The sequence below is a fragment of the Halichoerus grypus genome, chromosome 6 (assembly GCF_964656455.1).
Source record: "Halichoerus grypus chromosome 6, mHalGry1.hap1.1, whole genome shotgun sequence".
Lineage (NCBI taxonomy): Eukaryota > Metazoa > Chordata > Mammalia > Carnivora > Phocidae > Halichoerus > Halichoerus grypus.
Window position 1 is genome coordinate 66,793,522 of NC_135717.1, and position 27,765 is coordinate 66,821,286.

At 38.5% G+C, this 27,765-nt stretch overlaps 1 protein-coding gene and 1 long non-coding RNA gene across 7 annotated transcripts in view; one reads left to right on the forward strand and one right to left on the reverse strand.

The window, feature by feature from the left end:
- LOC118533522 (uncharacterized) overlaps positions 1 to 8,859 on the forward strand; it is a 203,494-nt gene extending 194,635 nt beyond the window's left edge. Inside the window, exon 4 of the long non-coding RNA XR_004916270.2 lies at positions 8,645 to 8,859. This is a non-coding gene — a long non-coding RNA (uncharacterized LOC118533522). The remainder of the gene's footprint in view (positions 1 to 8,644) is intronic.
- ODAD2 (outer dynein arm docking complex subunit 2) overlaps positions 1 to 27,765 on the reverse strand; it is a 185,866-nt gene that overhangs the window by 121,724 nt on the left and 36,377 nt on the right. For 5 of the 6 annotated variants that reach the window (XM_036088826.2, XM_036088829.2, XM_036088825.2 and 2 more), the window contains 7 exons: positions 27,259 to 27,406; positions 8,907 to 9,053; positions 8,301 to 8,510; positions 4,652 to 4,894; positions 4,200 to 4,310; positions 2,096 to 2,250; positions 505 to 747 (listed from right to left, as the gene is read on the reverse strand). In XM_036088826.2, coding sequence (XP_035944719.1) covers positions 505 to 747; positions 2,096 to 2,250; positions 4,200 to 4,310; positions 4,652 to 4,894; positions 8,301 to 8,510; positions 8,907 to 9,053; positions 27,259 to 27,406 — 1,257 coding nt within the window. The remainder of the gene's footprint in view (positions 1 to 504; positions 748 to 2,095; positions 2,251 to 4,199; positions 4,311 to 4,651; positions 4,895 to 8,300; positions 8,511 to 8,906; positions 9,054 to 27,258; positions 27,407 to 27,765) is intronic. The other variant, XM_036088828.2, reaches the window with a different exon arrangement.

The window sequence follows — 27,765 nt, forward strand, 5'->3', positions numbered from 1 at the left end:
TAAGTCTTTTCTTCCTAATTACACAAGAATTTGCTTAAGGACCAAGATCACAGCTTAAAATCCTTTGTCTTTCTCTCTCATCAGTTCACAGTTCTTGTTAGGTACTCAAAATATGTTTGCTGAATTGAACTGAAAAACAAGAAGGGTACTATGGGAATGCTACCTAAAACTACCTAAGGTCTCAGAGAGAGAGAGAGAGAGAGAATTCCTTAGGAAGCAGAGAAAAATTTTGTCAATTGTATGAAGGTTTCTGGGTGGGACATTAATTACTGGGAATGTTAAATCCTCCCAATATATGCCCAGCCTCTGCCCTCTAGCTCATCCAAGGGAACAATCTGGCTCTGTAACTCATGACTAGTAACCTTGTGGTTATTTACATGTAAATCCATTTTACTTTTTCACCATTTGTGCATGCCAATTCTAAGTGATGACACTATTCTATGATGACCTGAGCGTTTCCCCTAACACTCTCAAATAAAATCTTTCAGTTGCTAGGCTACTTACATCATACTTTCGGGTTCTACTGCACAAGCACCAACTGCTTTTGTGACATTGACAAGAAGAGCTTGGTTTATTCCAACGAGGAGGTTCACAAGTGGTTGAATGCCACCACATTTCCGGACAAGGACTCGGTTTTCATATTCCTGACAACATTCTCCTAATGCACCGACCACATTCACAAGCACTTCTTCAGGCTGGTCAGTTAAAAGTCCCACCAAAGTTTCAATGGCTTTGTATTCCCGAAACCTAAGTTCATCACAAGAAAAAGAGGTGGGAGGGGGAGGGAAAGAGGAGAACAGTATTACTTTTGGTATAAAATTAGCTAATAATATTAATAGCACAAAATTTCTAAATGCCAACTATATGATCATCCAGTCCTTACAAAAACCCTATGATGCAGGTACTACCACAATACCCATTTTCAGAAAGCTAATTTGAAGCTTTATAAATAGTGAAGCTGGCATCCACATCCAGCCGATGCACCTTTAATCTCTATACTGTATAGTCCCTAAGACAACTACAACTTCTACCAAATCAGAGTGTCAGTGATTCTACTATGCTATGGGTGTTTTGCCCATGTCACAGAGACTATTTTACATGAACAAAGCAAAATAAGCCTATTTTATGTTAAATAAGACATGTAAATTTCTTGTTAAAATCATCACACTGAGGGGCGCCTGGGTGGCTCAGTCAATTGAGCATCCGACTCTTGATTTCAGCTCAGGTCCTGATCTCAGGGTCATGAGACTGAGCCCCGAATTGGGCTCTGCTCTCAGTGGGGAGTCTGCTTGAGATTCTTTCTCTCTCTCCCCTTTGCCCTTCCTCCCACTCATGCATACTCTCTCTAAAATAAATAAATAAATCTTAAAAAAAATCATCACACTGAGACAAAGAAGAGTTGCCTCAGAATATCCATCATAGAGTATGAGAACTCTAAAAGTATATGAAGAAATAAATTTGAATATTGAAATAAATCAGATGGTCATAAAGTTTATAAATACATTAAAATTCAATAAAACCATTTTAAAATGGCTGCTCTTTAACTGATTAGTTGGCATTTAGCTGATTTATCTTGTTTATCTTTAAAAAAGGAAAAGGAATGGAACCACTTCCATCTCTAAAGATTTATCCCCGCACCTTCATAGGTCTCTACAGGAAATCGGAGATACTCGTCATTTATATGGCTACCCGTAAGCAAAAGAGCCCATTCACACAGATAGATTAATTAGCAAGTCCCTTAGTACTTAGTACTGAGTGAGGCACAGAAAACCATTGCCAGGTGGTGGGATGAGAAGTAGAAGTCTTGCATTTCTAAAAATACCTTAATCCTGCCAAATTAGTTTAGAACATACGTGTATGAAAACTATAGGAATAGCATTAGGATTGACTCTTTATTAAAATAACATTACGGGAATGTGTTTCAATGCCATTTTTTAAAATGCATCTACACTTTATTTAGAAACATTTATATCTTAATGAGAGAAGATGTTAGTTGAAGGACTCAGTGTACACAGTGTAGTTTCTGTGCACTAAGAATACCACTATTCCTCAATGGCCATATTTTTATCACAGAATATTGAATGGCTTCTCTTACTTGGTCACATTCTCTTTGCTGATGGAACATTTCCATATTGCCCCCGTGACCGCGGCCAACCGTTCTTTATTGTCAGTGTTATTGAGCAGACTGGCCAGGGGTTTAAGTCCTCCGTGCAGTCTAACCAGGTCACGGGTTTCCTCATCTTCAGCACACTACACAAAAAGTCAGAGCAGAGCCTGTCAGTGAGGAAGGCATATCAAGCTTTCAGTGATTCCTAAAGAGGCTGTCATGCTAGTGACTATGAAACTCAGAGAGTATCATTTTCTGAAGGGGCCTCCAAGTAAAATATAATTCTTCTCTATACTATACTCTATCTGACAGTGTCTCTCTTCCCTTACATGATTTTGGTAATGTCTAGAAGTTTCTACATACTTGGAAATTCTGCCAAGCCATTCTGAGGTAGTGTGGGCTTCCACCAAGACAGAAAGAGAGGTTGGTAAGAGACCTAGAATGCTACCTGCATGGATGGAGGATTTCTGCAGTCATGCAACCCACAGTCTTGGGAAAATACAGTGGAGAAGATAGATGAGTGATAAAGCTTTAGTCTGATCTTCAGTGACCCCCAAAAGCTAAGAGATGAGCATTTCCCTAATAGAGTTTTTATGCCCAGAGCAGTGAGTTTTATCAATAGCAAATGACATTATGTTCACATATGTTTATCCATACATTTGTGTCATCCTTTGAAATAAATAAGTACTGCATAGAGGTTCCCAGCTGATCACCCTTCCCAGGTTACAGAGCAAAAAGATGATAAATTTAGTATAGATATGTTATCATCCGAGGCATACAGTTGGTCTCTGAGGCCACATGATACAGATGCATGTCATGCATCATCCATGAGGGCCACTAGAAGAAATCCTCACTGGAATGCACCACAAGGCACCTGCCATGTTTATCTTCTATTTAAGACTTTCGGTTCTGGTTCAGTTGCAGCTTTTAAAGAATTAATCACTATTTCAACCAATCCTTCATAGTTACTCATATGAGGCATATATGCAAGTCAAGGCTATATATTCTCACTATGAACTGAGTTGTGTTCCCTTAAAACTGATATATGTCAAAGTCCTAACCCCCATAACTCAGAATGTAACCATATTTGAAGATAAAGTCTTTAAAGAGGTAATTAAGGTAAAACAAGGTCACTGGGGTGGGCTCTAATCCAATATGACTGGTGTCCTTAGAAGAAGAAAATATTAGGACACAGAGAAAGGAACATGTGGAGACAGAGGGAGAATTTCATGTGAACATAAAGATGGCCATCTACAAGCCAAGGAGAGAGTCCTCAGAAGGAACCAATGCTGTCAATACCTTGATCTCAAAGTTGTAACCTCCAGAACTATAAGGAAATAAATTTCTGTTATTTAAGCCCCCCAGTGTGTGGTATTTTGTTATGGCAGCCTTAGAAAATTAATACAATCCTCTACTCACATGAACCCCTTTCTCTGACTCTGTCTTTTTGGCATACCCTCACCGTGCATGTTTTAAAATGCATTTCTCTAGGAAATCGACTGATTTCTCTGATGGGTAGAAGCTGGCGTGGTCAGTAACCAGCCATCTACTAATTCGTCAAGGCCATCTTTTCTTCTGTTTTCTGGCATACTATGAAATGCATAACTCACAAAAAGTTAATGAAGATTAAAATAAATTAATAAAAAGATAAAACAGGAACACACACACACACACACACACACACACACACACACACAAAAGCACACACTCATTCATCCATCCATCTTGTCTTGGCAGAAGATAAATTTCCCAAGACCGCCATGTTTGAATAGGGTAACTGAATAGGGCACCATGTATATATTTAGCTATTTTACACTAAGTAACTTGTTTGAGGAGACTAAGATATATAAGTGGCTTCCAGAAATGTAAATAATCAAGACATGTTGGAGCAGGTTTCTCTCTCACATATACAGGCACCTGTCATTAGCACAGGACAGTGGTTCTCAGACCTGTGTGTGCAGAAAAATCCCAGGGGGTTCTTGTTAAAAATGCAGATTCCTGAGTTCTAACCCCAGAGAATGAGACCTCACATTTAGAAACATCATGTTAACCATCCGAAGAACACCACGACTGTCTGGGGAGTTCACCATACCTGGTAGATGGCCATGGCACAGTGTTCCTGCAGTTGTTCATTCTCACTACTTAGGTTCTTCACCAGATTTTCAATTATCCTTTCTGCTTTGATTGCAGCTCGGTAACTTTCCTAGGAATACACATTTAAATATTTATATGCATAATGCATGAATATAAGTATCTATTTACATTTACGAATAACTATGCCAAACAAACTCTTAATAAACACTAAAGTCCAAGATTAACACAACTATATAATAAGAGAATTTAGTCAACATTTCCAGAAATATATCACCCAGGTACCAATTTAATTAATGTTCTATTAGTTTCATCTTCTCTTTCTAAAAGACTGCCGACTTCTCAAAAAAAAAAAAAAAAATCCTTAGCAGTCACAATAATCTTAAAAATTACTTTTCAACTAAAGAGAGTTAAGATAAATGAAAGCAAGGGAAGCAGAGCTGGCTTGCGTACCTCTGATGCGCATTCTTGCAGTGTCCCCACCACTGGAATTAGCACGTTCTCATGAGAAGTCTTCAGTAAGCCAGCCAACAAAGGAATGCCCCCAGCTTTACGAATGGCTTCTTTATTCATATAACTCTTACTGCAGCTCCATAATGCCAGAGCCCCACAGCGAGCCACCTCCACGTCTCTGGCATCACACAGACTTGATTGAGCCAGTTCTCCTGAATTCTGTGCACAGTCGAGTAGAGCGACCTACAAGAATAGATAAATATGATGTACATGGGAATCTTTAAGATAAAACAACATATCCTGCAATAGCTACAGGGCTGCTACCAAGCTAACCACCATCAAAAATAAGAATACTTTTACGAATTAATTTTCATACTACACCATAGTCCATGAAAGCAAAGAAACAAAACCCTTCAAAATACCTTCCTCCAGATTTGGGAGGCTTTATATTTTCTTCCTACAGGAAATTTAATCTCACCAAGACTGTATTAATATGGCTATAACATTTACATTAGGAAGATTTGTATACTACATCTTCAGCCCTGGTATCTCAGAAAACTAGGCTCCCTAAAGCCATTAGAACTTTCTAACGAGAACAGAATGGCCTGTATATTCTTAAAACCATGAGACCTCTTCAGAGGATATGGCTCTCTCCCTGTACTATCGAAACCAACCAATCCACATGGCATAGCTGCCAGGATCCTTTCTTTTCTTTGCAATAACCAAAGTCACTGGAGACCTTAAGGGAAAGGCAATTTATATAGAAACAGCAGTAGGTGAGGGTGGTCCATAGAGGAAGTGAAGCCAGGGCTCCCAGGGCTGTCTTTATCCTATGCATGTCTACTCCATTCTTCTCTCTCTGCAGGCCAGATTCCATGAAATGTCCACATAATCATGACCACCACCTGAGTTTAGAAAAGAGTAGTCAGACTAAGTAGAGCCTCTGATTCCTAATTCCAATTTCCTGGGAGAGAAATCTGGTGGGACTGCCTTGAGTCAGGTGGACACTCAGGTGGACATTCATCGTAGTCAGGGACATATGTTTATTTATATTGATGTTCCTGCCACCTACGTTTTTGTACCTGACATTTCAAGAAATGTTTGAAATGGTTTTCAGTATACCATACATCCAGAGGAATGTGGAAACTGGCCACAAGAGTAACAGCACTGAATCTTACAATCTTTCCTTGCCTGGATACATTCTCCCTGCTTGCTCAGACTTCCTATCTTCTGCCCAGGTTTCTACTGGGTGTGCCTCTTCAGAGACTGACCTCCATCTAAGCTCCCAAACCCCACTGTGGCCAGTGCCCTCTTGCCTGCTCTGATTCTGACCTCCATTCCCTTGCTCTGATGTCATAACTGGCCCACTGCTCTGCACTGAGTGATCTCCCTCATTTCCAGTTTTGGCTGGGGACTCATATCTGTATGTCACCTACCCTCACATAGTTAGCAAACCAAAAATGGGTCCCTAATCCTGATCTTTCCCAGATGTGTTCTCAACCTAGCAATTACAAGTCTATTAATGCCTGATCCATCACTGAACTTCCTGTTCCTAATTTAGCTATCACTTAAGCTTATATTAAAATGTGTGGCATTATTTAATTCACTGAGTAAGTGCGATTGTCCAAATTCTAGTTCCCTGAATGTGATATATAAGACTCCCATAAAAATAAAGTTTAGTTTTAAGTTACATTATTCATTCTTATAATTTAATGTGAGAAATTCCAGTAGACAGCCACATCAGCCTACTGTATGACTTCATTATTTAAGCAGAATACTGATAATCATAGTAATAATTACCTTTCCCCCAACATTTCGTTATGAAAAAATTTCAAACATACACAAAGGCTGAAAGAACTGTATGGTAATTATACAGCAAATCATGTATATACCACCTAGATTCTATAATTAACATTATCATATTTGTTTTATCACATAGCTAACCGTCTACTTATCCATCCATCCAGTCATGTCTGTCTTATTTTCAAAGCAAATAATTACATTCTATAGTGCTCTATAGATTACAAGCGAATTCAGACAGTCCCCAATTTACGATGGTTCAACTTATGATTTTTCAACTTTACCATGGTGTGGAAGTGGTATCCATTCAGTAGAACTCCTACTTGGAATTTTGATCTTCCGATCTAGCGATATGTATGTTACACTCTTGCGATGCTGGGTAGCAGCAACAGCGAGCCTCAGCTCTGTCAGCCACACCATCACAAGGGTAAACGACCGGTACACTTACAACCATTCTGTACCCAAATAGCTATTCTGTTTTCACTTTCAGAGCAGTATTTGATAAATTACAGGAGATATCAATACTTTATTATAAAATAGGCTTGTGTTAGATGATTTTGCCCAACTATAGGGTTATAGATAGAAGTATTCTGAGCATGTTTAAGGCAGGCAAGGCTAATCTATGATGTTCAGAAGACTAGGTGTATTAAATGCATTTCAAATTATAATATTTTCAACTTATAATGGGTTTATTGGGACATATAACTCCACTGTAAGTCAAGGAAATCTGTACACAGAATCTCTTAATTTCTGAACACATTTCCCTGTGTATGCATTCACATTAAATGCATATTGATTCAATACATATTTATTAACCCTTCATATGTGTAAGGTACTGGGCTAAGTGCTGCAAATGACACTGAGATGAATAAGACATGTCTCTCATCTTAAGGAGCTTAAAGTGCAGAAGTGGAGACCATCCAGTATGGTAAAAGCTGTAGGAGGAACACAAGATCTACCTGATCCTTCCGAAGGTGGATGAAAATGCACTTCCATATTGCACTGTATTTTCTTCACATGAGTATTGAGCAGAAACTCACTTATTTCTTTCAGTGATAGTTTTTGATATAACCATGTTTTAAATTATAAAAGTAATACAACAAATTGGCAAATGTGGGAAAATATGAAGAAAAATTGGTAGTTATTTCAGAGGAAACCCCTGTGAACAATTTTGTGTATTTATTTCACATGTTTTTATTAAAAAGCTGTTATATACTTGTGAGGTAGGTCTCTGAAAATTGGGATCATAGGTGTCAATCAGTTTTTGATCCTGTCAGAGTTTTATATAATATTATACATACGTTTATTCCTTGCTACTAAATAGACTTCAAAAATGCAATATTGATAGCTGACTCTACATGTTTCCTAGAGACATACTTCATATGATTTTACTGCTCTTGTATTGTAAACATGCTGTTTTCAGTTGTCACCCTTATAAGTAACAATGAGATGAGTAAGTGTCTACAGCTCTGACGGTCTCCTTGGGGGGCAGTCCTCAAGGTGAGGTCACCACGGCGGAGAGCATGGACTACCAGAGCGCTTTCCAGGTGGGTCTCCACCCCCTCACTAACACTGCACACACACACACGAATGTATCCCCACCAATGCAGTAGGTGCAAATTACATCTCTTTATTAAACGTATGTTTCTTTGAAAAATAAGATCAGACATGTTTTCTGGCCAGTTGCTAATGTAAATATACAACAACAGTTTTCGAGGACGTTATACAAAAAGAAGGTTCCCAGAACACACATATGGTTACTTAACGTCCGGGAGTGGCCAGGAAGGACAACAGGAGTTGACATTTCGGTGGCAAGGGGTGTGCTGATGACGATGTCAGCGGTACTCACCAGTTTGGTGATGCCCCCGTGGCGTCTCACTGCCCGTCGGGCTCTTCTAAACTTGGCAACATTTGCGATTGTCTCAGCTGCCAGGCATTTCAGACTCTTATGTGGAGAATCAAGTATATTAACCATAATTGGTAAGCCCCCAAGGTCAACAATATTACGTCTGATTTGAGGATTATGACTGATTTCCTTCAGGATTTTTAATGAACCAATCTAAATGAGAAAATAGAAGTTAGAGGTGAAAATAAGTGCTTAATGCATAACCAGTGCTGGAGTTTTAAAAATTCCAAGTCTGCCTCAAATCCTTCCCCAGTGAAGTTTTTTAAGGAAATACTTTGTATTCCCAGGTGTTACCCATAGCCTCATTTTCCTTCAATTATGCCGACAAACATTCATCATTTAAGAAGCACATACTAATGGAAAAGAACCAGAAGATAAACAAGAACAGCCGTGAAGAGAAGAGCAGCGAACAGCCGAAGGAGCAAGTTATCAGTGAGGCTAGCAGGCAAAGACAAGAACGAAGCAGAAGGGACAGATATGTATCAGTAAAAAGGGAAGCACATGGAGGTATGAACGAGGTTCGTCACCCATGTAAGGTAAGCCACTCACCTTACATTTGACTTCGTCTGTATCAAGTAAATTTATCAAAACTTCAAGGCCTCCGACATCCCTGATTGCCAACTGGCAGGTCTCCTGCGCTAAGTTGAAATCCTTCATTGAGCACAATGCAATCACTGTAGCTATCTGATTTCCTCCCTACAAAGGTGCAAGGCCACAGAAAGGTTAAATAAGATCATGCTTCCGTATTTACTTCATGGTTATGAATCCATGAACTGGGAAATGTGTCTCCCCATACGTGGTACGTTAACTTTCTTTAAGTTCTCTGAGTGGGTTATAATTTGTCAAATGAATCATGTAGAGTTGAAGCATGAGAAAGCTTTACAGAGTATCATAAAACGTTATTCCAATTAAGAGTCAACATTTAAAGGTGGTCTGTCTGCTTTAAACAGCTAGGGCATTAGGCGGTATTAGTACATTAAAGAGAGTCGAGGGGCAAGCCTTGAGAGATCCACTGAGGAATGTAAGTTTTATGTTGAGGTAACAGGCAGTCCCTGTAGTTCTTGAACAGAGTACTGTGCAATCCAAACCGTGTCTGGAAATGATTCTCACAGATGTATGTAGAACAGTCTGGAACAGGGGAAACCTGGAGAAAGGGAAACCATGAGGGAAGCGGTATGATGATCCCTGCTGGGATGGGGGCGTAAGTGGGAGAAGAGCCGTGGGGTTGGGAAGGAGGAGGCGATTCCACTAAGAACTGCAGATGACTCAGTGTGTGGATAAAGGACAAAAAAAAGAAGCCTTCAGTATGGTGAGCACAATGCTGGCCCAATGAAGAGAATCACGCAATCAACGTCTGCTTAGCTAATCACCAGATGTCAAGGGTAGTGGGGAATGGCTCCTTTAAGATAAAACAATCTGGGAGATTTTAAAAAAAAATTAATGATTGATCAGTGAAACAGACCTGCCAGGAAATTATAATCAGAATTCATTGCAGGAATTCTTAAGCAATGTCCACCCATCATTAATGCTTTGCAAATCTTCTGAAGGACACAGCATAGTACATCTTACTTCTGCTATTAAGACTGGATGGTAAATAAGAGTTCCAGTATAAGCTCTGAAATAGTTCATAAGACACAAGAGCAATATTTCTAACAGAGCTAAGAATAAACTATTTTTGTAAAAGGTGCTCATGAAAGATGGCCATGGATCTCAACCTCAAAACATAGTATAGGGGTGCCTGGGTGGCCCAGTCGGTTCAGCGTCTGCCTTCGGCTCAGGTCATGATCCCAGGGTCCTGGGATCGAGTCCCACACTGGGCCCCCTGCTCAGTGGGGAGCCTGCTTCTCCCTCTCCCTGCTGCTCCCCATGCTTGTGCTCTCTCTCTCTGTCAAATAAATAAATAAAATCTTAAAAAAAAAAATCAAAACATAGTATGAATGGCCTCAAATAAATCTCTCTCTCCTTTTTGAGGAAAGACACCTACAAATTATGTTTATTCTCATTTGCTAATTATTACTTTATATTGCTATATCTATTGTATATACGTGTTCATAGATATAATATATACACTTAGCACAAAAATGGAAATTATATTCAAGCTGCCCAACCCCCTCTTTCATATCACACACGCACACACGCAAATCCTCTTGTGAGTTCAACACAATGTGTTACTTTTAAAATAAGAAGCTGAAGTGGGATTGTAAAAGGGCAAGTATCAAAAAGATGGACAGGTTTAGACTTCAGCCTTTCCTCTTAACCCTTTCAGAAAAATCCCTCTACATCTCTAAAAATGTTACAAACCACTATCCTGTGCTGAGACCACTGTCAATGTCTGTTTTCCATACTAATTTTCTTTCTGGGCAACCCAGGATGTCCTCTATATTCAAGATTAAATTGAGAATGGCATAAGCCTTCATTTTATTATTTACATTGAAAATAGTGAATTTTGTTCTTACAACTTTTAATGTCTTTTTCTCAATATTGAGAGAAATTTTTAACACCACCAATTGTCCTACAGTTGGTTTTGAAACATAAAATAGTAAATCCTTCACTTATTACTTTCAATTTTATAATCTCCCTTGTTTGGGGGGTATAGGACCCCCCCACAAACACACACATTAGCACTTCTGGTGCCTTACTTTTAGAAAAAGAGAAGGCAGATATTTAATAAACCACAAAGGAGAATCTAAATGCTAACCATAATTCAAGAAAATAATATAGAAAAAAGCAAAAAAAAAAAAAAAAAGAGAGAGAGAGAGAGAGAATTATTTAACAAGGCTCTTTTGCTGAATTTTAAATGGGTTAAAAGGAGCCAGAAAATCCCCCTGGGGTACCCGAAGGAGCAGAGCTGGGCTCCCACTTTAAAAGTTTAAAAATGCAAACCAGGAGCTTCAGATAGAAGAGTTCTTAGGCAGTGACTTCAGACTCAAGTGTGACTTGAAAGGGAGAAAATGTCAAAAATCATGTCATGCCTCAGTCAGGCCAAGAGAGTCCACCCACACACATCAAACTCTGAAGGAGAATGTCCTGTCCTGGCATTCTCAGTTGCTCATGATCAAGGACCTTCTTGACTGCTATTCTTGCATCGTATTTTCTTTGGTAGCATTTTTCTACTTACACATTCGACACAGTCATTGTTTCCTATTTCATTTCGAGGTCTCCTAAATTTTTCTCTTCTAGATTATTTCTATCTTTTGTGCTTTATTTCATCATATGCATCATAACCAATGACATAACATTTTTAAAGAGTCGTGTGATTGCAGTAGATGCCCAAAAGGTAAGAGGTTATATTTTTCTGAGTTATCTCTAAGCCAATTTTGAAGCCAAAGGATGGAAAATTTACATTTATCATTAAGAAGTTAGATCCTTATAGAAAAAAAAATTCTGTAAATCATCAGCTTTTTCTGAAAATCTGGAAACATATTCATAGGCTTGAGAGATTTTTTTAGAACAGTTTTATATTAGGGAACGTTAGTTTTTCCACATTTCAGGATTTAGTTCTACTCTTGTCACTGACCACACTCCCCAAAGGATTATAAATCTTTCAGAATGAATACCAGAGGATGGGAGCCAAAATATTCAACATACAGAGCCACAAATGTTAGCCAATTGCTATTCTTTAAATACCAGCTATGTCAAAGGATTTTCGAATGTTTGTTCTACTTTGACCAGATGCCATAAACATCTTACTAAGGAGAAGCAGTGCAAATATGCTTATTTTTCAATTAAATCTCCCCTGAGAATGTAATGAGTTGCCAATACTTATTTTCACATTTTATCACGTATTTGCATTTGTGAAGTTTTAAGAGCTGGAGAAAACATAGTAAAATATTATTTTACTAGCTTCTGAAGGGTTTTGAAGAATGCCTCCAATGAGCTTTTCCACTTCTTAAATTAGTACTAGTCTTTTGCTCATCGTCTTCCCGCCCCTGCTTCTTCTCAGACATCTCCCAGCTCTGTCAGCCTTCGGATACTTTGCAGTTTGCATTCTTTTCTATGACTGGGAGACATTTGTTTATTGTCAAAATCACGTTTCCAACGTGCAAAAGTTGAATGAATGTTGCTTTCCTACATTTTCCTCAAATTTTCTTTTGGAAAGAGAAAGCCAGTAGAGGACACTTTTCTAAATAATATTTCTCATTGTTTTAAATAAAATATTTGAAATAAAAAAGTATTACCGTATCTGGTATATAGACTAATACCTACCTCCACCCCCCTCACTGCTGATAACAGAGAAATAAACATTTACGAAATTGAGATGACGAATGTATTCGAGACTAAATCAGGGAGCAAGCTGCCTCCAACCACTATTTTATTCTTTCATTCAACAAATTTGCACACGTATTATTCACCGAGTCCGATGCCAGGAACTAGAGACATCCTGGTAGACAAAAACAGACCTGGTCTTTGCCTTGTGGAGCTCATCAAGTTTTGTGGAGAAGAAAGATTTTAATATTTGAAGCCCATCCAAATAAATGAAAACTTTAGGAAGTGCTAATATGGGAGAGCAACACAGAGCAGCCGGCTATGGAAGCTTGCAATAGGGGACTTTGGGCCGGGACCTCAGGAAAGGTTTCCCTGAGGAAAGCATGTCTGGACTGAGGTGTGGACAGAGTGGGAGCCTTCCCTGGTGGAGGAGGAGGGACGTGATGAAAGGCATGCCAGTCAGAGGAAACAGTACGTGTAAAGCCCTATGGAGGAGGGGAACATGGCCTGTTTAAGACCTCACGAAGGCCAGTGTGGCTGAGCCCCGGAGCGTGAGTGGCAAATGGCACAAGACAAGTTGAAAATCTAGGTGGGCAAAGGAATCTGCTGGGCCCATAGGCCAGGTTGAGGATTTTAATCTTTATTCAAGATTGTTAGGAAATAGTCAAGGGTGTTGTTTTGGGGCAGAGAGGGAGGACTCACATGAGTTGAGTACATTTTTAAAAGATCACTCCGGCTGAAGAGGCCCCTGCAAGGAAGGGGCAAATGGGACATGTGGAGACCATGCAGGTTACTGCAGCTATCCAGAGAAGAGGTAACTGGGATTAAGAGGTCAAGGTGACTCATTATGTGTCATAAAGACTTCAAGTAATGTGGTTCAGAAAAGGATACCATCAAGCTAGTGGACGAAACTCTGGTGGGCTACATGCTCACAGGGCCATCATTCGGAGCTTCCTGTCAGGGTCCCACATGGTGACAGCGAGGTAAGAAGGCAGGCAGAGGCACAATCAGGAGTGGAAGCCCCTTTTCTGTTCCCTACTGTCTGCACTCAAGGGGCAGTGGGTGAGACCCGGGGAGGTGACACAGCCATCACACTGCCATCCAGCTGGCTTTCAAGGTTCTCAGCACTTTTTTCCTCCAAACATGCCACTCAGAGAGCAAGAAAAGTGAAGCCCAGCCAGTGACTATTTTATTGATGATGACAGAGGGCCTGGCACCCAGCACAGAGGTTGGCTTACAGATACTCTTCATCTCCCAGGATCAGAAACGGTAAAAAAGTCAATGCTCAGAGTGAGTGGCATATGACCACGTAAGTCAAGGTAGTAAAATACATTGCTTTGGGGGCGCCTGTGTGGCTCAGTTGGTTGAGCGACTGCCTTCGGCTCAGGTCATGATCCTGGAGTCCCGGGATCGAGTCCCACATCGGGCTCCCTGCTCAGCGGGGGGTCTGCTTCTCCCTCTGATCCTCTTCCCTCTCGTGCTCTCTCTCATTCTCTCTCTCTCAAATAAATAAATAAATAAATAATCTTTAAAAAAAAAATACATTGCTTTGCCTTCTGTTTATTTGCAAACCGACTTTATACTGATGATTCAGCACTCATAAACCTCAGACTCAAGAGATGAGACTCAAGAGAACTCCAGGAAAGAAAATGAGAAAATACTGTGCCAGAAGAAAAAAGAAATTAGACTCAGACTGTTGCATTACAAGTTTGCTGAGAATTTTTATTGGGAATGGGTATGGAACAATGCAAGCATTCCCTACACATTCCTTTTAAATAGACATGGAACATTTACAGAAATAGATAATCTGCTGGAATGTCCTAGTCATTGCAATGAGGAAAAATTTGTAGCAAATATAACTGCCTTCCTAAAAAAATTCAGAAGACTACACTGAATAATTGTGATAATTAATAGAAATAGCTCAATAAAGTGACTGGATATAAGGGCAACATTCAAAAATGAGTAACTCCCCCCATACACTAAGAATAACAAATCAAAAGGTGTAATTTGAAAAATGTTCCCATGCCAGTATTAGTAAAATAATAATAACAAAAATATCAAGGAGTAAATCTCACAAGAAATGTGTTGAAAATATATGGAAAAGAAGCTATTAAGTTTTACTAAAATACATACAAATTTAAAAATAAATGAATGGCCATACCATGTTGCTGAATAGGATAACTGAATGTTATTAAAATTTGCAGACCCACAACTATATGGTCAATTAATCTTCAACAATCTTGAATAAATACAACAGGAAAGAAAATCCAATGGACAATTCACAGCACTCACCATAGCACATACCCTCCTCAATGTCTATCACCCAGCCACCCCATCCCTCCCACCCCAGGCTGCTGAATCACAGATCTGTACCTCTGAAACAAATAATACATTATATGTTAAAAAAAAAAAAAAAAAGAAGAAGAAGAAGAAGAAGATAGCAGGAGGGGAAGAATGAAGGGGGGCGGAAATCGGAGGGGGAGACGAACCATGAGAGACTATGGACTCTGAGAAACAAACTGAGGGTTCTAGAGGGGAGGGTGGTGGGGGATGGGTTAGCCAAGTGATGGGTATAAAGAGGGCACATTCTGCATGGAGCAGTGGGTGTTATACACAAACAATGAATCATGGAACACTACATCAAAAACTAATGATGTCATGTATGGTGATTAACATAACATAATAATAAAAAAAATCCAATGGAAAAAAGACAGTCTCTTCAACAGTGTTGGGAAAACTGGATAGTAACATGCAAAAGATTGAAAGTAGACCACTTTTTTATACCGTCCACAGAAATAAATTCAAAATGGATTAAAGACCTAAATGTGAGGCAGGAAACCATTAAAATCCTAGAGGAGAACACAGACAGCAACCTTTGACATCAACTGTAGCAACTTCTTACTAGATATGTCTCCTGAGGAAAGAAAAAGAAAAGCAAAAATAAACTATTGGAATTTCATCAAAATAAAAAGCTTCTGCACAGCGAAGGAAACAATAAAACTAAAAGGCAACCTATGGAATGGAAGATTTTTACAAATGACATATTTGATAGAGAGTTAGTATCCAAAATCTATAAAGAACTTATAAAACTCAACACCCAAAAAACAAATAACCCAATTAAAAAATGGGCAGAAAATACAGACAGACATTTCTCCAAAGAAGACATCCAGATGGCCAAAAGACACATGAAAAGATGTTCAACATCACTCATCATTAGGGAAATACAAATCAAAACTACAATGAGATATCATTTCACACCAGTCAGAATAGATAAAATTAACAACACAGGAAACAACAGATGTTGGCAAGGATGTGAAGAAAGGGGAACCCTCTTGCACTGTTGGTGGGAATGCAAGCTGGTTCAGCCACTCTGGAAAACAGTATGGAGGTTCCTCAAAAAGTTAAAAATAGAACTACCCTATGATCCAGCAATTGCACTACTAGGTATTTACCCAAAGGATACAAAAATACAGATCCGAAGGGGTGCATGCTCTCCAATGTTTATAGAAGCATTATCAACAATAGCCAAATTATGGAAAGAGTCCAAATGTCCATTGACTAATGAATAAATAAAGAAGACATGGTGTGTGTATATATATATATACAATGGAATATTACTCAGCCATCAAAGACTGAAATCTTGCCATTTACCACAACATGGATGGAGAGAGAGTATAATGCTAAGTGAAATAAGTCAATCAGAGAAAGACAGATACCATATGATTTCACTCATATGTGGAATTTAAGAAACAAAACAAATGAACATGGCAGGGGGGCGGGGAGGAAAACTAAGAAACAGACTCTTAACCAGAGAGAACAAACTTATTGTTACCCAAAGGGAGGTGGGTGGGAGGGAAGGGTTAAGTAGGGGATGGGGATTAAGGAGGGCATTTGTTGTGATGAGCTCCTGGTGTTGTATGTAAGTGTTGAATCACTAAGCTGTACACCTGAAACTAATATTACACTGTGGTTAAGTAACTGGAATTTAAATAAAAACCTGACAAAAATTACAATTTATCCAAAAGTAATTTATAAATTCATGTAGACTGACCAAAATCCCCAACAGCATTTTTGAGGGTTTTGTTTTTTTCTAATTTGATTTTCAACTTTTCTAAAAATGATCTGGAATGGAAAATATGCAAAAAGTAGTTCTAAAAAATTTAAGAAAACTCTCTGGCCAATCAAATATTAAAATACACCAAAGTTACAGTAATTAAAACAGCATGGAACTGGCATGGGAGCATCCAAATAACTCAATGTAATGGAGAAAGATCCAGAAACAAACTCTCACATATGAGATGACAATATCATAATATCTCAGATCACTGAAAGAGTGGAGGAGCCAATAATCTGTGTTGAAACAATGGACTCTCCATCAAAGAAAAAAAGTAAAATTAGATCCCAACCTCACACTTCACATAAAATGACATCAAGATGGATTCAGGATCTGAACATTTTTTTTTAAGCTATAAACCTACCAGGAGGAAATAGAAAAAATTTTGTTCTCTTGGAATGACTTCAGAAAAACCTTCCTAGCTCCTAAGACACAAAACTTTATAATATAGCCATGAAGGAAAGGCAGTAATAGTTATTAATGTACAATTTTAAAGTTTTCAAACAGAAGAGTAGATAAAAAGACATGACAAACTGAGAGAAAATATTTGCAAATAATATAACGAAGGATTAATTTGCATTAAGAATCAAAAGACAACCACAGAAAAATAGGCAAGGTATACAATACAATGGTTATTAGACACATGAAAAGATTTATCAACCTCACTAGTAATCAGGAATATGCAAATTCACACATGATACATTCCCTCCCCAATTGGAATTAGCCAAAATAAGAAATAAAAAAAGACTGTAGATTAGTGAGAATTTGTAACAAAGAATCTTATTTCTAGACAAACAATTTTAATACCCTGGAAAGATTTTAAAGATAATCAATGCCTATACCCCACTTCAGACCAATTCGTTTAAAACTTCCATGGATGTTACTTGGGCATCGGGGGTCTTTGCTTTGTTTTGTTTTGTTTTTAGGAGCCTTGCTGATTTCACTCTGCATTCAAGGTTGGAAATCACTGGTATATTATTAATTAAGTGTAAATTGACATTTGCTTTGTGTAAGGAGCTATTAAAAACATTTTTTTTTTAATACAAACCAAGCTTGGTTGGTTTCTTACTTTTCATTACTTTCCTTTAAATTTAAAAAATTTTGGTGGAGTACTTATCACACTTCACTGTGTGTATATTTTCTTGTTTAAAATAGCTTTCCTGAGGTGGAATTGATATGCAAAAAACTGCACATATTTAATGTAACCAATTTAATGAGCTTGGACTTATGTGTACACCTGTGAAACCATCCCCACAATCAAGGTAACAGACACATCCATCACCTCCAAAAGTTTTCTTATGCCTCCTCCCTTTTTGTGGTATTTACACTTACCATGAGATCAAATACCCTCTTACATCTTTTAAATGTACAATGCAATGTCGTTAACTATGTTGCACAGCTCTCTAGAGCTTCTTGTGAAACTAACACTTGTACCCATTGAATAATACCGTCCCATTAGAACTATCAAAATTTTAAATGTCCATACTCTTTGATCCAAGCAATTCCACTTCAAAGAATCTATCCTACAGAAATAGGCTACATATCCAAAGAATACATAAACATATTTGCTGCAGCAATGTTGTAATAATAAAAATTGATTTGGGGGACAAGACAAAATGTTACCAGTAAGGGGACTGTCACATAAGTTATTGATAGATACATATAGTAAAATATTACGTGGTAATTAAAAGGACTGAGGCGGATATGGAAGATCACCAAGAACACATTTAATATCAAAGGCAAACTGTAGCATAACAAATAGTATGACTTCATTTTGTGTATAAAAATTATATATGTATATACACAGAAACATCTAGAAGGGAGCTTTCCCTGTTATTCTTTTGCATTGCTTAAATTTTACCAAGGGCATATGTTAATGTATTATTTTTATAAGATTTTAGTAATTTAAATACAGAAGGGAAATAAGGAAGAACTAGAAGCTTCTGCTAAGCCCTGCATGTCACAGAAATACCAGGAGGCCACAGCCAGCCACACCCACCCAGGGGGCAGGAGCTGGGAAAGGAGCTACAGCCCTTGCCAGTGGGAATGGCAAAGGCTAGTGGACCAAAAAGGGACCTGGAGCTTAATACTTTTCCTACAAATACGCAACTTCTAATAATGAGTACAATGGAAGTATATACAATGGAAGTCTATAAAATGAAAAGATCACTTATACCAAATCTGGTACCTTTTACTCCTGAACTCTTCTATTTATAAATTCTTCAGTGTGCTCAAACTTCTATAATAGGACATGAATATGTGTTTTTAAAATAAAAAGTAAAGCAGCCTAGAGCATTATGTAAACTGGGAACTAGGCAACGCTACTTTTCTACAATTTATTTAGCCTCTCAAATAAATTTGGGGGAAAGCATACTTTGAGGAACAAACTATATAGTGTTGCTACAAACACATCAGGCAACAAATTCCCCCAAAAGATTGATTACATTTTCAGATTACATAAAACTGAACAGAACGGCACATAAAACTTAGCAAAATTCTTTCCAATCAAAAATCTTATGACTAGCTAGATGGGCAATGTGTAATATCGTACTATGTGTACATAGTGTACTATGTGTACATCATACTATGTGTAATATCGTACAATGTGTAATATTATACTCTAGCTGGGCGAGCTCACAGTATGCATTGATGGATGGATGGATGGATGGATGGATGGATGGATGGATGAGTTAAAGCTTAAGAAACTTCCCTTGAGATTTTTAATGTCATTTTTCAGTAGGTAAGTTGATGTGGTTGTACATTGCTAGCTAATGGTGGTATAAACTGTTATGATTCAGTAGCGTTACTTTATCATACTTGGCCAATTATCTTTGCCTTTCTCCACTCTTGTTTGTTTATGAGAGCCAAGGGGCAAAAAGAATTTATAGCTCAAAAACTAAAAAGCTTATTAGTTTATCTGTAGAATATAGATTCCTCTGTGGAGATAAGCCTCTCCATCACTTCCATTACCTCCTTTGTCATAAAAAAGGGATAATTTTTTTGTGGGCAATATATGAACATACAAGTTACACACATTTCAAGTAATCCAAATACTTAAAATATGTTCATGACTTACACTGCATTATTTAAGAGTAAGTTTGCATAAATGCAAACTCTACTAAGAAATTTTTTAGATGATGCAATTTAAAATATCTTATGATTTATAACAGCTAGTCTTGTTTTTTTTTTTTTTCTAAGTACAAAACTCCTCCTGCTCTTTTTTTGTCATGGAGACATTTTCTTTTAAATTTAACCCACATCAATGCAACACTATATGTATTAACTTAAGACTGTTTCTCAGGAAGGTGGGAGTAATTTTCCTAACTACTGGCGTTTATTTGATCTATAAACAGTGGCCACCGTTTTCCATTTTTTAAAGAGTATGTTGAACATGAATAACACTGTCCTATCACAGTCTTCTCCGTCTCTTTAATTTAGCAAAAGAGCACACTCTCATACTGCCTTCCAAAAATGAACATTGAATTCCTTTGTTAAGAAATGCTCCCTGTTTAATAGGTCTCTTACTCAAACGAAGAAAACCAAGTGAGAGAGAAAATAGGAGCATACAATAGCAAGGCCTGCAGGCCGTCTGGACCCTGAGTTTCTTGACAGAGGGACAGAATAACCAGGCAACAGGCAGTAAAGATAGAAGCCGGGACACCAGCCTGGCCCGCGGCCGCCTCGCCTTCTGTGTGGCCCAGAGTGAACTATTTCTCAGCTTTTCCACCAGTGAAACAAGGATCACACTACCTGCCCCTCCATACCCAAAACCCGAGTAATGGGAAAGGAATTTAATTAACTGTAATTGATTGCAAAGTACATCAAATTCCTGCAATGAAAAATCCTATAACTCCCAATTACCACTTAGAAGAACTCTTTAACCAATTAAGGTGGTTGTGTGTGTGTGTGTGTGTGTGTGTGTGTATGTTTTTAATCAGTTCCTGAAAGATCATTAAGGAACTGAATGCCACAAAAGTAGTCTTTAACAAAGGTTTTAAAGTTTCCAAAATGTCTCTGCGGTGAATCCCCTCCCAGAGGGGAAATCCAAAACGTGCCAAGGACAGAGCCTGCAGTGTCTCTTGGGAAGCCTTGTGGAATTTCTGATGTGATTCTTTGAGATGTCACGGTGAAGTAGATGTCACGGCTAAGCTGGGGGTTGGGGGGAGCCACCAAGTACCTTCACTTTTCAGAGCCTGAGAAATCTGAATTTGTGGATACATAACAGAAGACTAATTAGCAAGACCCCTGGCTCACATGCAAGGTGAAATCAACACCAGTGTTTCATGAATTTGCTCAAATACAATAAAAAAATTAGGCACTCCCCCGCACCAACACACGGTGGGTGGGGAAAGAGGATAGATGTGCGGTAATGCCCAGCTGAGATCATATGCTGCCACTCAGCAGCCTACATTGGCCACTCTCCACTGAGTGACACACGGCCAGACAACATCACCATCCCCCTGGGACCCAGGGACAATGATCGCACGGATCTCAGGTTCAAGAATGATATCACATTTGTGAATTTACATTAAAAAGGGCATTGTTTCCCAACTTCATGGCTAGATCACTTTTGGTTTTAGTGTGTAGGAGCTTTCAACTGGAAGGAAACTAAACATTTTTCTCTTTTTGCTTCAAACTTTGCTATTTATCTTTCTTTAATTAATCTTTTTTTATCTACTGGCTAGTTGCATAAAATTACCAAATAAAATGTTACTTTCTTTAAGATTTTTTTTTTAAAAAAGGCCGATGAAGCAATCTGTTTGTAAGATGGCAAACTAATACTTAAGGAAAGACTGCCATTGGGATAACATTGGAATTCTGATCTAAAAATATTGCCTTGGGCGCCTGGGTGGCTCAGTTGGTTAAGCGACTGCCTTCGGCTCAGGTCATGATCCTGGAGTCCCAGGATCAAGTCCCACATCGGGCACCATGCTCGGCAGGGAGTCTGCTTCTCCCTCTGACCCTCCCCCCTCTCATGTGCTCTCTCTCTCTCTCTCATTCTCTCTGTCTCAAATAAATAAATAAAATCTTTAAAAAAAATAAAAAATAAATAAATAAATAAAAAATAAAAATATTGCCTTGGTTGTACTAACTCAAATGGGAAGCAGCTACTTTCTGATTAGTCATATTCAATCTTGAATAAAAAGCCAAAAATAAGCCCATATGCTCCACATGCTCATTCATTCCCCTGGTTTCTGAAGCAGTAGTTCGATTTCTAATGAAGAATGTGAGCTTCAGTCCTTTATTTCCAACTATGGCATGGGCATTTCTCTTTGGGTATTTCACTCTCTTCAAACTTAATCTGCCCCAAATCAAAGCCTCCTCATAAACTGGCCTGTTTTCTTTCCCAGTCATTTCTTTGCTGCTTGCAAGGACATTATTCTATTCCAAGCCCCCAGCACACTCTCACTATCAATGTAACCCCCTTGTCACTGGCCTTCTGTCTCTTCCCACCCTGATTCAGTCTGCATACCACCTGCTGCTGGACTCAGCTTTCTAAATCCATGTTTTCATCATCCTGATTCCCTGGCTGGGCTCTGATCAAAATCCCAGGTGTAGAAATAGGCCTCCTGTAGGGAAGAGACACACCTGGGAACATGGCCCTGGGGATTAACCCTAGATTCTTCCATTATTGCAGCAAGGACTCAGGAATAAGACCATCTGAATGAAGCCCTTCAGAGCAGGGGCAGACATCTCCAAGCCTGCTTGCTAATAATCTGCCATCTGAGCCTGGAGCTGATGCCAGCGTAGTACTGACATCTTATCCTCAAGTGACAAGGAAATGCCTATAAGGGAGATAAAGCATGATTCTACACCCAGTCTCTGCTGTCCCTCCAAACTACCTAAAATCTTGACCAACTGCATTCTTGGCATCACTCTATAGTCTCCTCGATTTTCTCTCGGATTTATTTATCCTATAGTATTAAGTTCCATCCCCCATCCTCCTTCAATCTACATAGAAATGGATTTCAATAGGCTTGAAACCTTGTGTCCAGAAATTCATTCTTCAGTTTAATGATACAAACATTGTGTATGAGATGTGTATGAAAGGCAGATCTACTTATAGTTACAGCCTTTCAATGTTTTATCTCACTTTACCAAAGAGTACCCATTTGTACTAATTTATAATACTGTAATACCTGTGACTAACCCACATTTCCAAACAAAATAAAATTCCACAGCTCTCCTATTTCACAAAGGGGTTCTCCATATAATTGACTAATGAGTAAAACTTCTGCATTTTTACAAAAACTCACAGAATTAATGTGGGGCACACATCTTACCAAACTATCTTCTCCAATCGCTGGAATCGATCCAAAGCAAAACATTTCTAATTGCGAGATTTTAAAGCAGCCCCGGCCGGGGCAGGGAAATAATATCCTAGAAAGCTAGCAAATACAGCAATAAAACATATCTATAAGGAGAAAGGGAACAGGAAAAGGAGGAGAGAGGAGAGTAAGAGAAGGTGGGGAAGACGTACGTCAACAGCAGAAGGGCTCAGCAGAGGGAGGAAAAACAGTTCTCCAGGAGCTCAGCACAAAGAACAGCATAGCCTAGCCCCTTGGGAACCAATTCTCTCCCTATCACACCGTCTGAGGAGAGGGTGGAGAGGCAGGCTTGTGCTCACTGGCTAGACACCCTGCAAGACACGGTAATGAGTTTAATATGGTCCTTCCACTCACGTAGCTGACAAGACAGAGAAGCTGAACCATAAAGACAGCAGAAGACCGAATGTAAGTGTTTCTCACTAAGGAAGTGGAAAAGGTGGTTGATTGCTTCATTTGGAATTAGGACACAGAGTCACAAGTTATTTGGGGGGAACAGAAGTTGGAAGGTTGGTGAGTAAAAATGCAAAGTCTTCATTAGTTTAAAAATTAAATTGTGTTCTAAAAATCCAGATTAAAAGAATATATACATATATAAAACTTGTAAGTTGAAATGAATGTATGTCAAAGCCAAATAATTAAATACAAACTCCCTTTACTTACGTGCCAAGATCTGAGCTCATAACTGGATAAATAACAAGCTATAGTTCGTTGACCTGTTTGGGTATTAATGAGCTCATCAAATTTTTTTCAATAATCACAGGCATTGCTGTACTTGGAAAATGGTAAGTAGAAAGTCAGGTCAACATTAACATTTCTCTGCTAGTGTAAGCCTATATTTAAAGGCATAAGTTTGCAAATTAAAATGTCAGGTGTATTTATTTTGAGATTACCTAGAGACATTCAATTTTGCATTTCATAGACTTTTAATAACCTTTTGTGTTCCCATATAAAACATTTATCTGTGTCAAAAAGCTTGAAATCATTTGTAGATATACTTTTTCTTTTATTGGCTATGTTAAGAATACCTACCTGTGGGAACTATAATAATTCCAAGCAATTTACTGTCTGGCCAAAAGTATCACATTTGCACATGATTTATTGATGAATAACGTGTGCAGGCTTAAGCAGCACTTCATCAGTAAATGTTTTCCTTAGCTGTTCTGGGACAGAAATAGTGCATCCCTGTTTGGCCTCATATTATATGGACTTATCCTAAATAGTTGAAAAACTCAAGATAGTTATTCAATAGTTAGGCTATTATGAGAAACTCTCATTGCCATGTTCACTGGGAGGATATTATTAAGGATGTCATTCACTACCACACTCACTGTCTGCTTCATAAGTCCTCAGGGAGAAAATTCTTTCTGCTCTCAGTCCCAGGATCAGTTACACACATTCGCAACTGGGCTATTTTTACCTTATAATGGTAAGAGCCTTTCCCTCACTGTATTAACTCACTGCATTTCCCTCCTTTTATTGGTTGCTAGAAAATTTAAGCAAAAATTGAGGGCCAGCTGTGCAAGTCAAGAAGACTCCACGCCCCATGTTGTCTATAGTAATAGACAGTCATTATTATTGTAATATGTAATATATGTAGTAAAAGTAATAGAAGTCATTATTATTGCTAACAAGTCCTGAGTACTTTCTGCAAAGCACTTTACATGTGTTGAATTTTATTTGAAATTCATAATAATCCTTAAAACACGAGAACTTTTGTTTTTGCCACCTTGACCGATGAGAAAACTGAAGCTCTGAGAGGTCAGCCAACTACCTCAAGGCTACTGAGCCAGTAAGTGGCCAGACCACGGACTCAACCAGAGTCTTTCCGACATGGAAGATCATGCTTCTAACTGCTCTGTTAGTCTGCCTCATGCTTCTTCCCCGTTGACTCTATTTCCTTTGACTAATGAAATAAAGAGACCAGAATTCTTTGGATAAACCCCAGGGCTCTTACAATCTTCTTCCAAAAGGTTATGTCTGAGCTGCAGCGTCCATCTGGCTCAAGCTGTTGAAGTGCTGGGTGGCAAAGTTCTCTGATGCCATTCCCCCCCCAGAATGACATGAGAAGAGGAGAGATCATGGGAAGAGCCACATTCCAATAAAGTAGCAGGGGTACCAACGGGAAGGTCTCCTGAGTCTGGACACTGGTGCTATGCGTGCTGGGCTGGGCCACTGTGTTGATCTCATGGTTTGTATGCAAAGACACCTGCCGAGGGGGTGTGCCTGACCACGGGGCCTGAACTCCAGCTGGTGCTTCAGCGAGGGTTTCCAAATTCCTGACGGATATGAATAGTCAAGATCCCCAAATAAGAAATCAAAATTCCGGGGCGCCTGGGTGGCTCAGTCGTTAAGCGTCTGCCTTCGGCTCAGGTCATGATCCCAGGGTCCTGGGATCGAGCCCCGCATGGGGCTCCCTGCTCGGCCAGGAGCCTGCTTCTCCCTCTCCCACTCCGCCTGCTTGTGTTCCCTCTCTAGCTGTCTCTCTCTCTCTCTCTGTCAAATAAATAAAATAAAATCTTTAAAAAAAAAAAAAAGAAAGAAATCAAAATTCCCCCAGATTCTCAGGAATTCTTGAAATAAGTTATTCCATGTTTTTTCCCAAATTTTATTTGTATGTTTTAGGTAATAATGATGACCATTATAGTGAACATTTTCCATAATAATAAACAGTAAATCATTTTTTTTTGTGATAGAGATGCTAAAAATTTCAGAGGTTTTCTATTAAAAAAAACAACCTCAAACATATCAATTGCAGTAACATGTAAAATGATCTCCACCTGATATTTGAGAGCACTAAAAGAAGGCAACATTACCACAAAACAAATGCCAAGTCGAAGCCATTTTAAAATTGAAAGATGATATAAAAATATTTATTATTTATAACATATTATTCTTATAAGATGAAATTTTAAAACAAAGCATTAACCATCCTAATGGTCTTGATTTTTGTTTCATGACAAATATTCCAAACACACACAAAAAATTTCTTTTGTTTTGTACTGACATGGGTCAAATTGTTAAGAGGCTTTCAAAAGCATAGCCAAGGTGGGATTTGCTTCATCGAAGCTCCTATCCTGTTTTAACAATGAAAATATTTTATTTGCTTGCCCAGATTCTGGTTTGGCCATTGAAATCTATGTCGCAATGGGGAATTAGAATACTTTTTCCCAATTTCCCAATTTCTTGACTAATTTTTCTTGGGATTCAGAATTCAGGAAAACATAGAATTTTTTTCTGAGAGATGCAGGGAATTGCAGCTGGGGCCATGCTCAAAAAGGGGGCATATTTTTCTTGCAAAAGGAACTTTTTCAGCTGTAAGTCTGTGTCCATGCAGAGGATGTTTGTTGAATTCACAAAAATGTGCATATAAACTATTTTACCTGTCAGCTTTGAAGGATCTCAAAGGCATCAGAAAAGTACCCTTAAGTAATTCAGGAGTCACATAAATATCTTTACATATGCAAAGCCACTGCCAAATGCCCTTGGTTCCTTTGATCTAAGACGTAGAAAAGCTGGAGGAAACTATGAGCTAAGTAAAACCATTAATTTTACAAGTACTTCTCAACTACAGCTTTAGACCTGGCCTACCTAGACATTATCAATATCAGTTATCCATTAGTATTAATCTGGGTTTTGGCAAATCATTTCCCTCGCCCTGCCCCCATTCAAGTCTTAAATACATTATATAGGCCATTGTTATGTAACATGTTTTCACACATGCTACTGTTGAGAGTAATAAAATGGGACTGATACATATTTTAAGCACCTACAATGTACCAAACACTATGCCACATCTCTCAAATATGTTTTTCCAACCCTAAAGTAATCCTATAGGACAGGTATTAACTTTATTCCATAGGTTAAGAAAAATAAGGCTCAAAACCATAACCAACAGCCATACTGCTAGTAAGTGACACAGCCTAGAATTTGGCTGTAGTCCAACTTCAAAAAATTCCAAGCTCTTGCCGCCACACCATACTGCAAGTTGTAAAATGGTGGCAAGTCATAATATCTGCTGGCTACTGTGGCCCAGGGGACAGGGCTGGTACCAGGCAGCCTGGCCGGTCCATGAGGACTAACCTTGCTCTCCTCAGGGTAATAAGACCTTCCCCCATGCACACTTAAATAATAACAGGGGTTTTTACTACCCTTATTTGAAAGAAACATATAATAAACCTGGAAGCCTAATATACATTTTTGGGAGAGGAATCAAAATCATCATTGTAAACACAATACAAAAGGTCTGTCTTACCTTTAAATATTTCACCAGCTTCTGAATTTGCCAATATTCCGATGGCAAATCTACATTTGCCTCCTGACGATGATCGGGTGGTTCTTCATCTTCCTCACTCTCTGAGGAGCTCCCACTAATAATTTCCTCAATCTTCTCAGCACTCTTACTAAGAACAATAACAACCACCACATATAATAAATATATTAATGCTACAATATGGATGTGGTTATAATCATTAATATTTCAGCAATATGAACATAAGCAAGGAATAAGATACCAACACCTTCTGAGTTCTAGAAGATCTTTGTTAAGACCTAAGTGAGGAGATGAATAAACCCCTGTCTCTATACCAGGTACAGTTCATTATTATTGCTTTGCATGCAATAATAATAAGGAAAATAGTAAGAAATGAACAAGGGCATTAAGTATATGTCCTATGGGTGTGCTATACAAAAAGGCAGCCATCAGTCATAGTGGTTAAATAACCTGCAGGTTATTTATGTTTATATTTACTTTATTTATTGA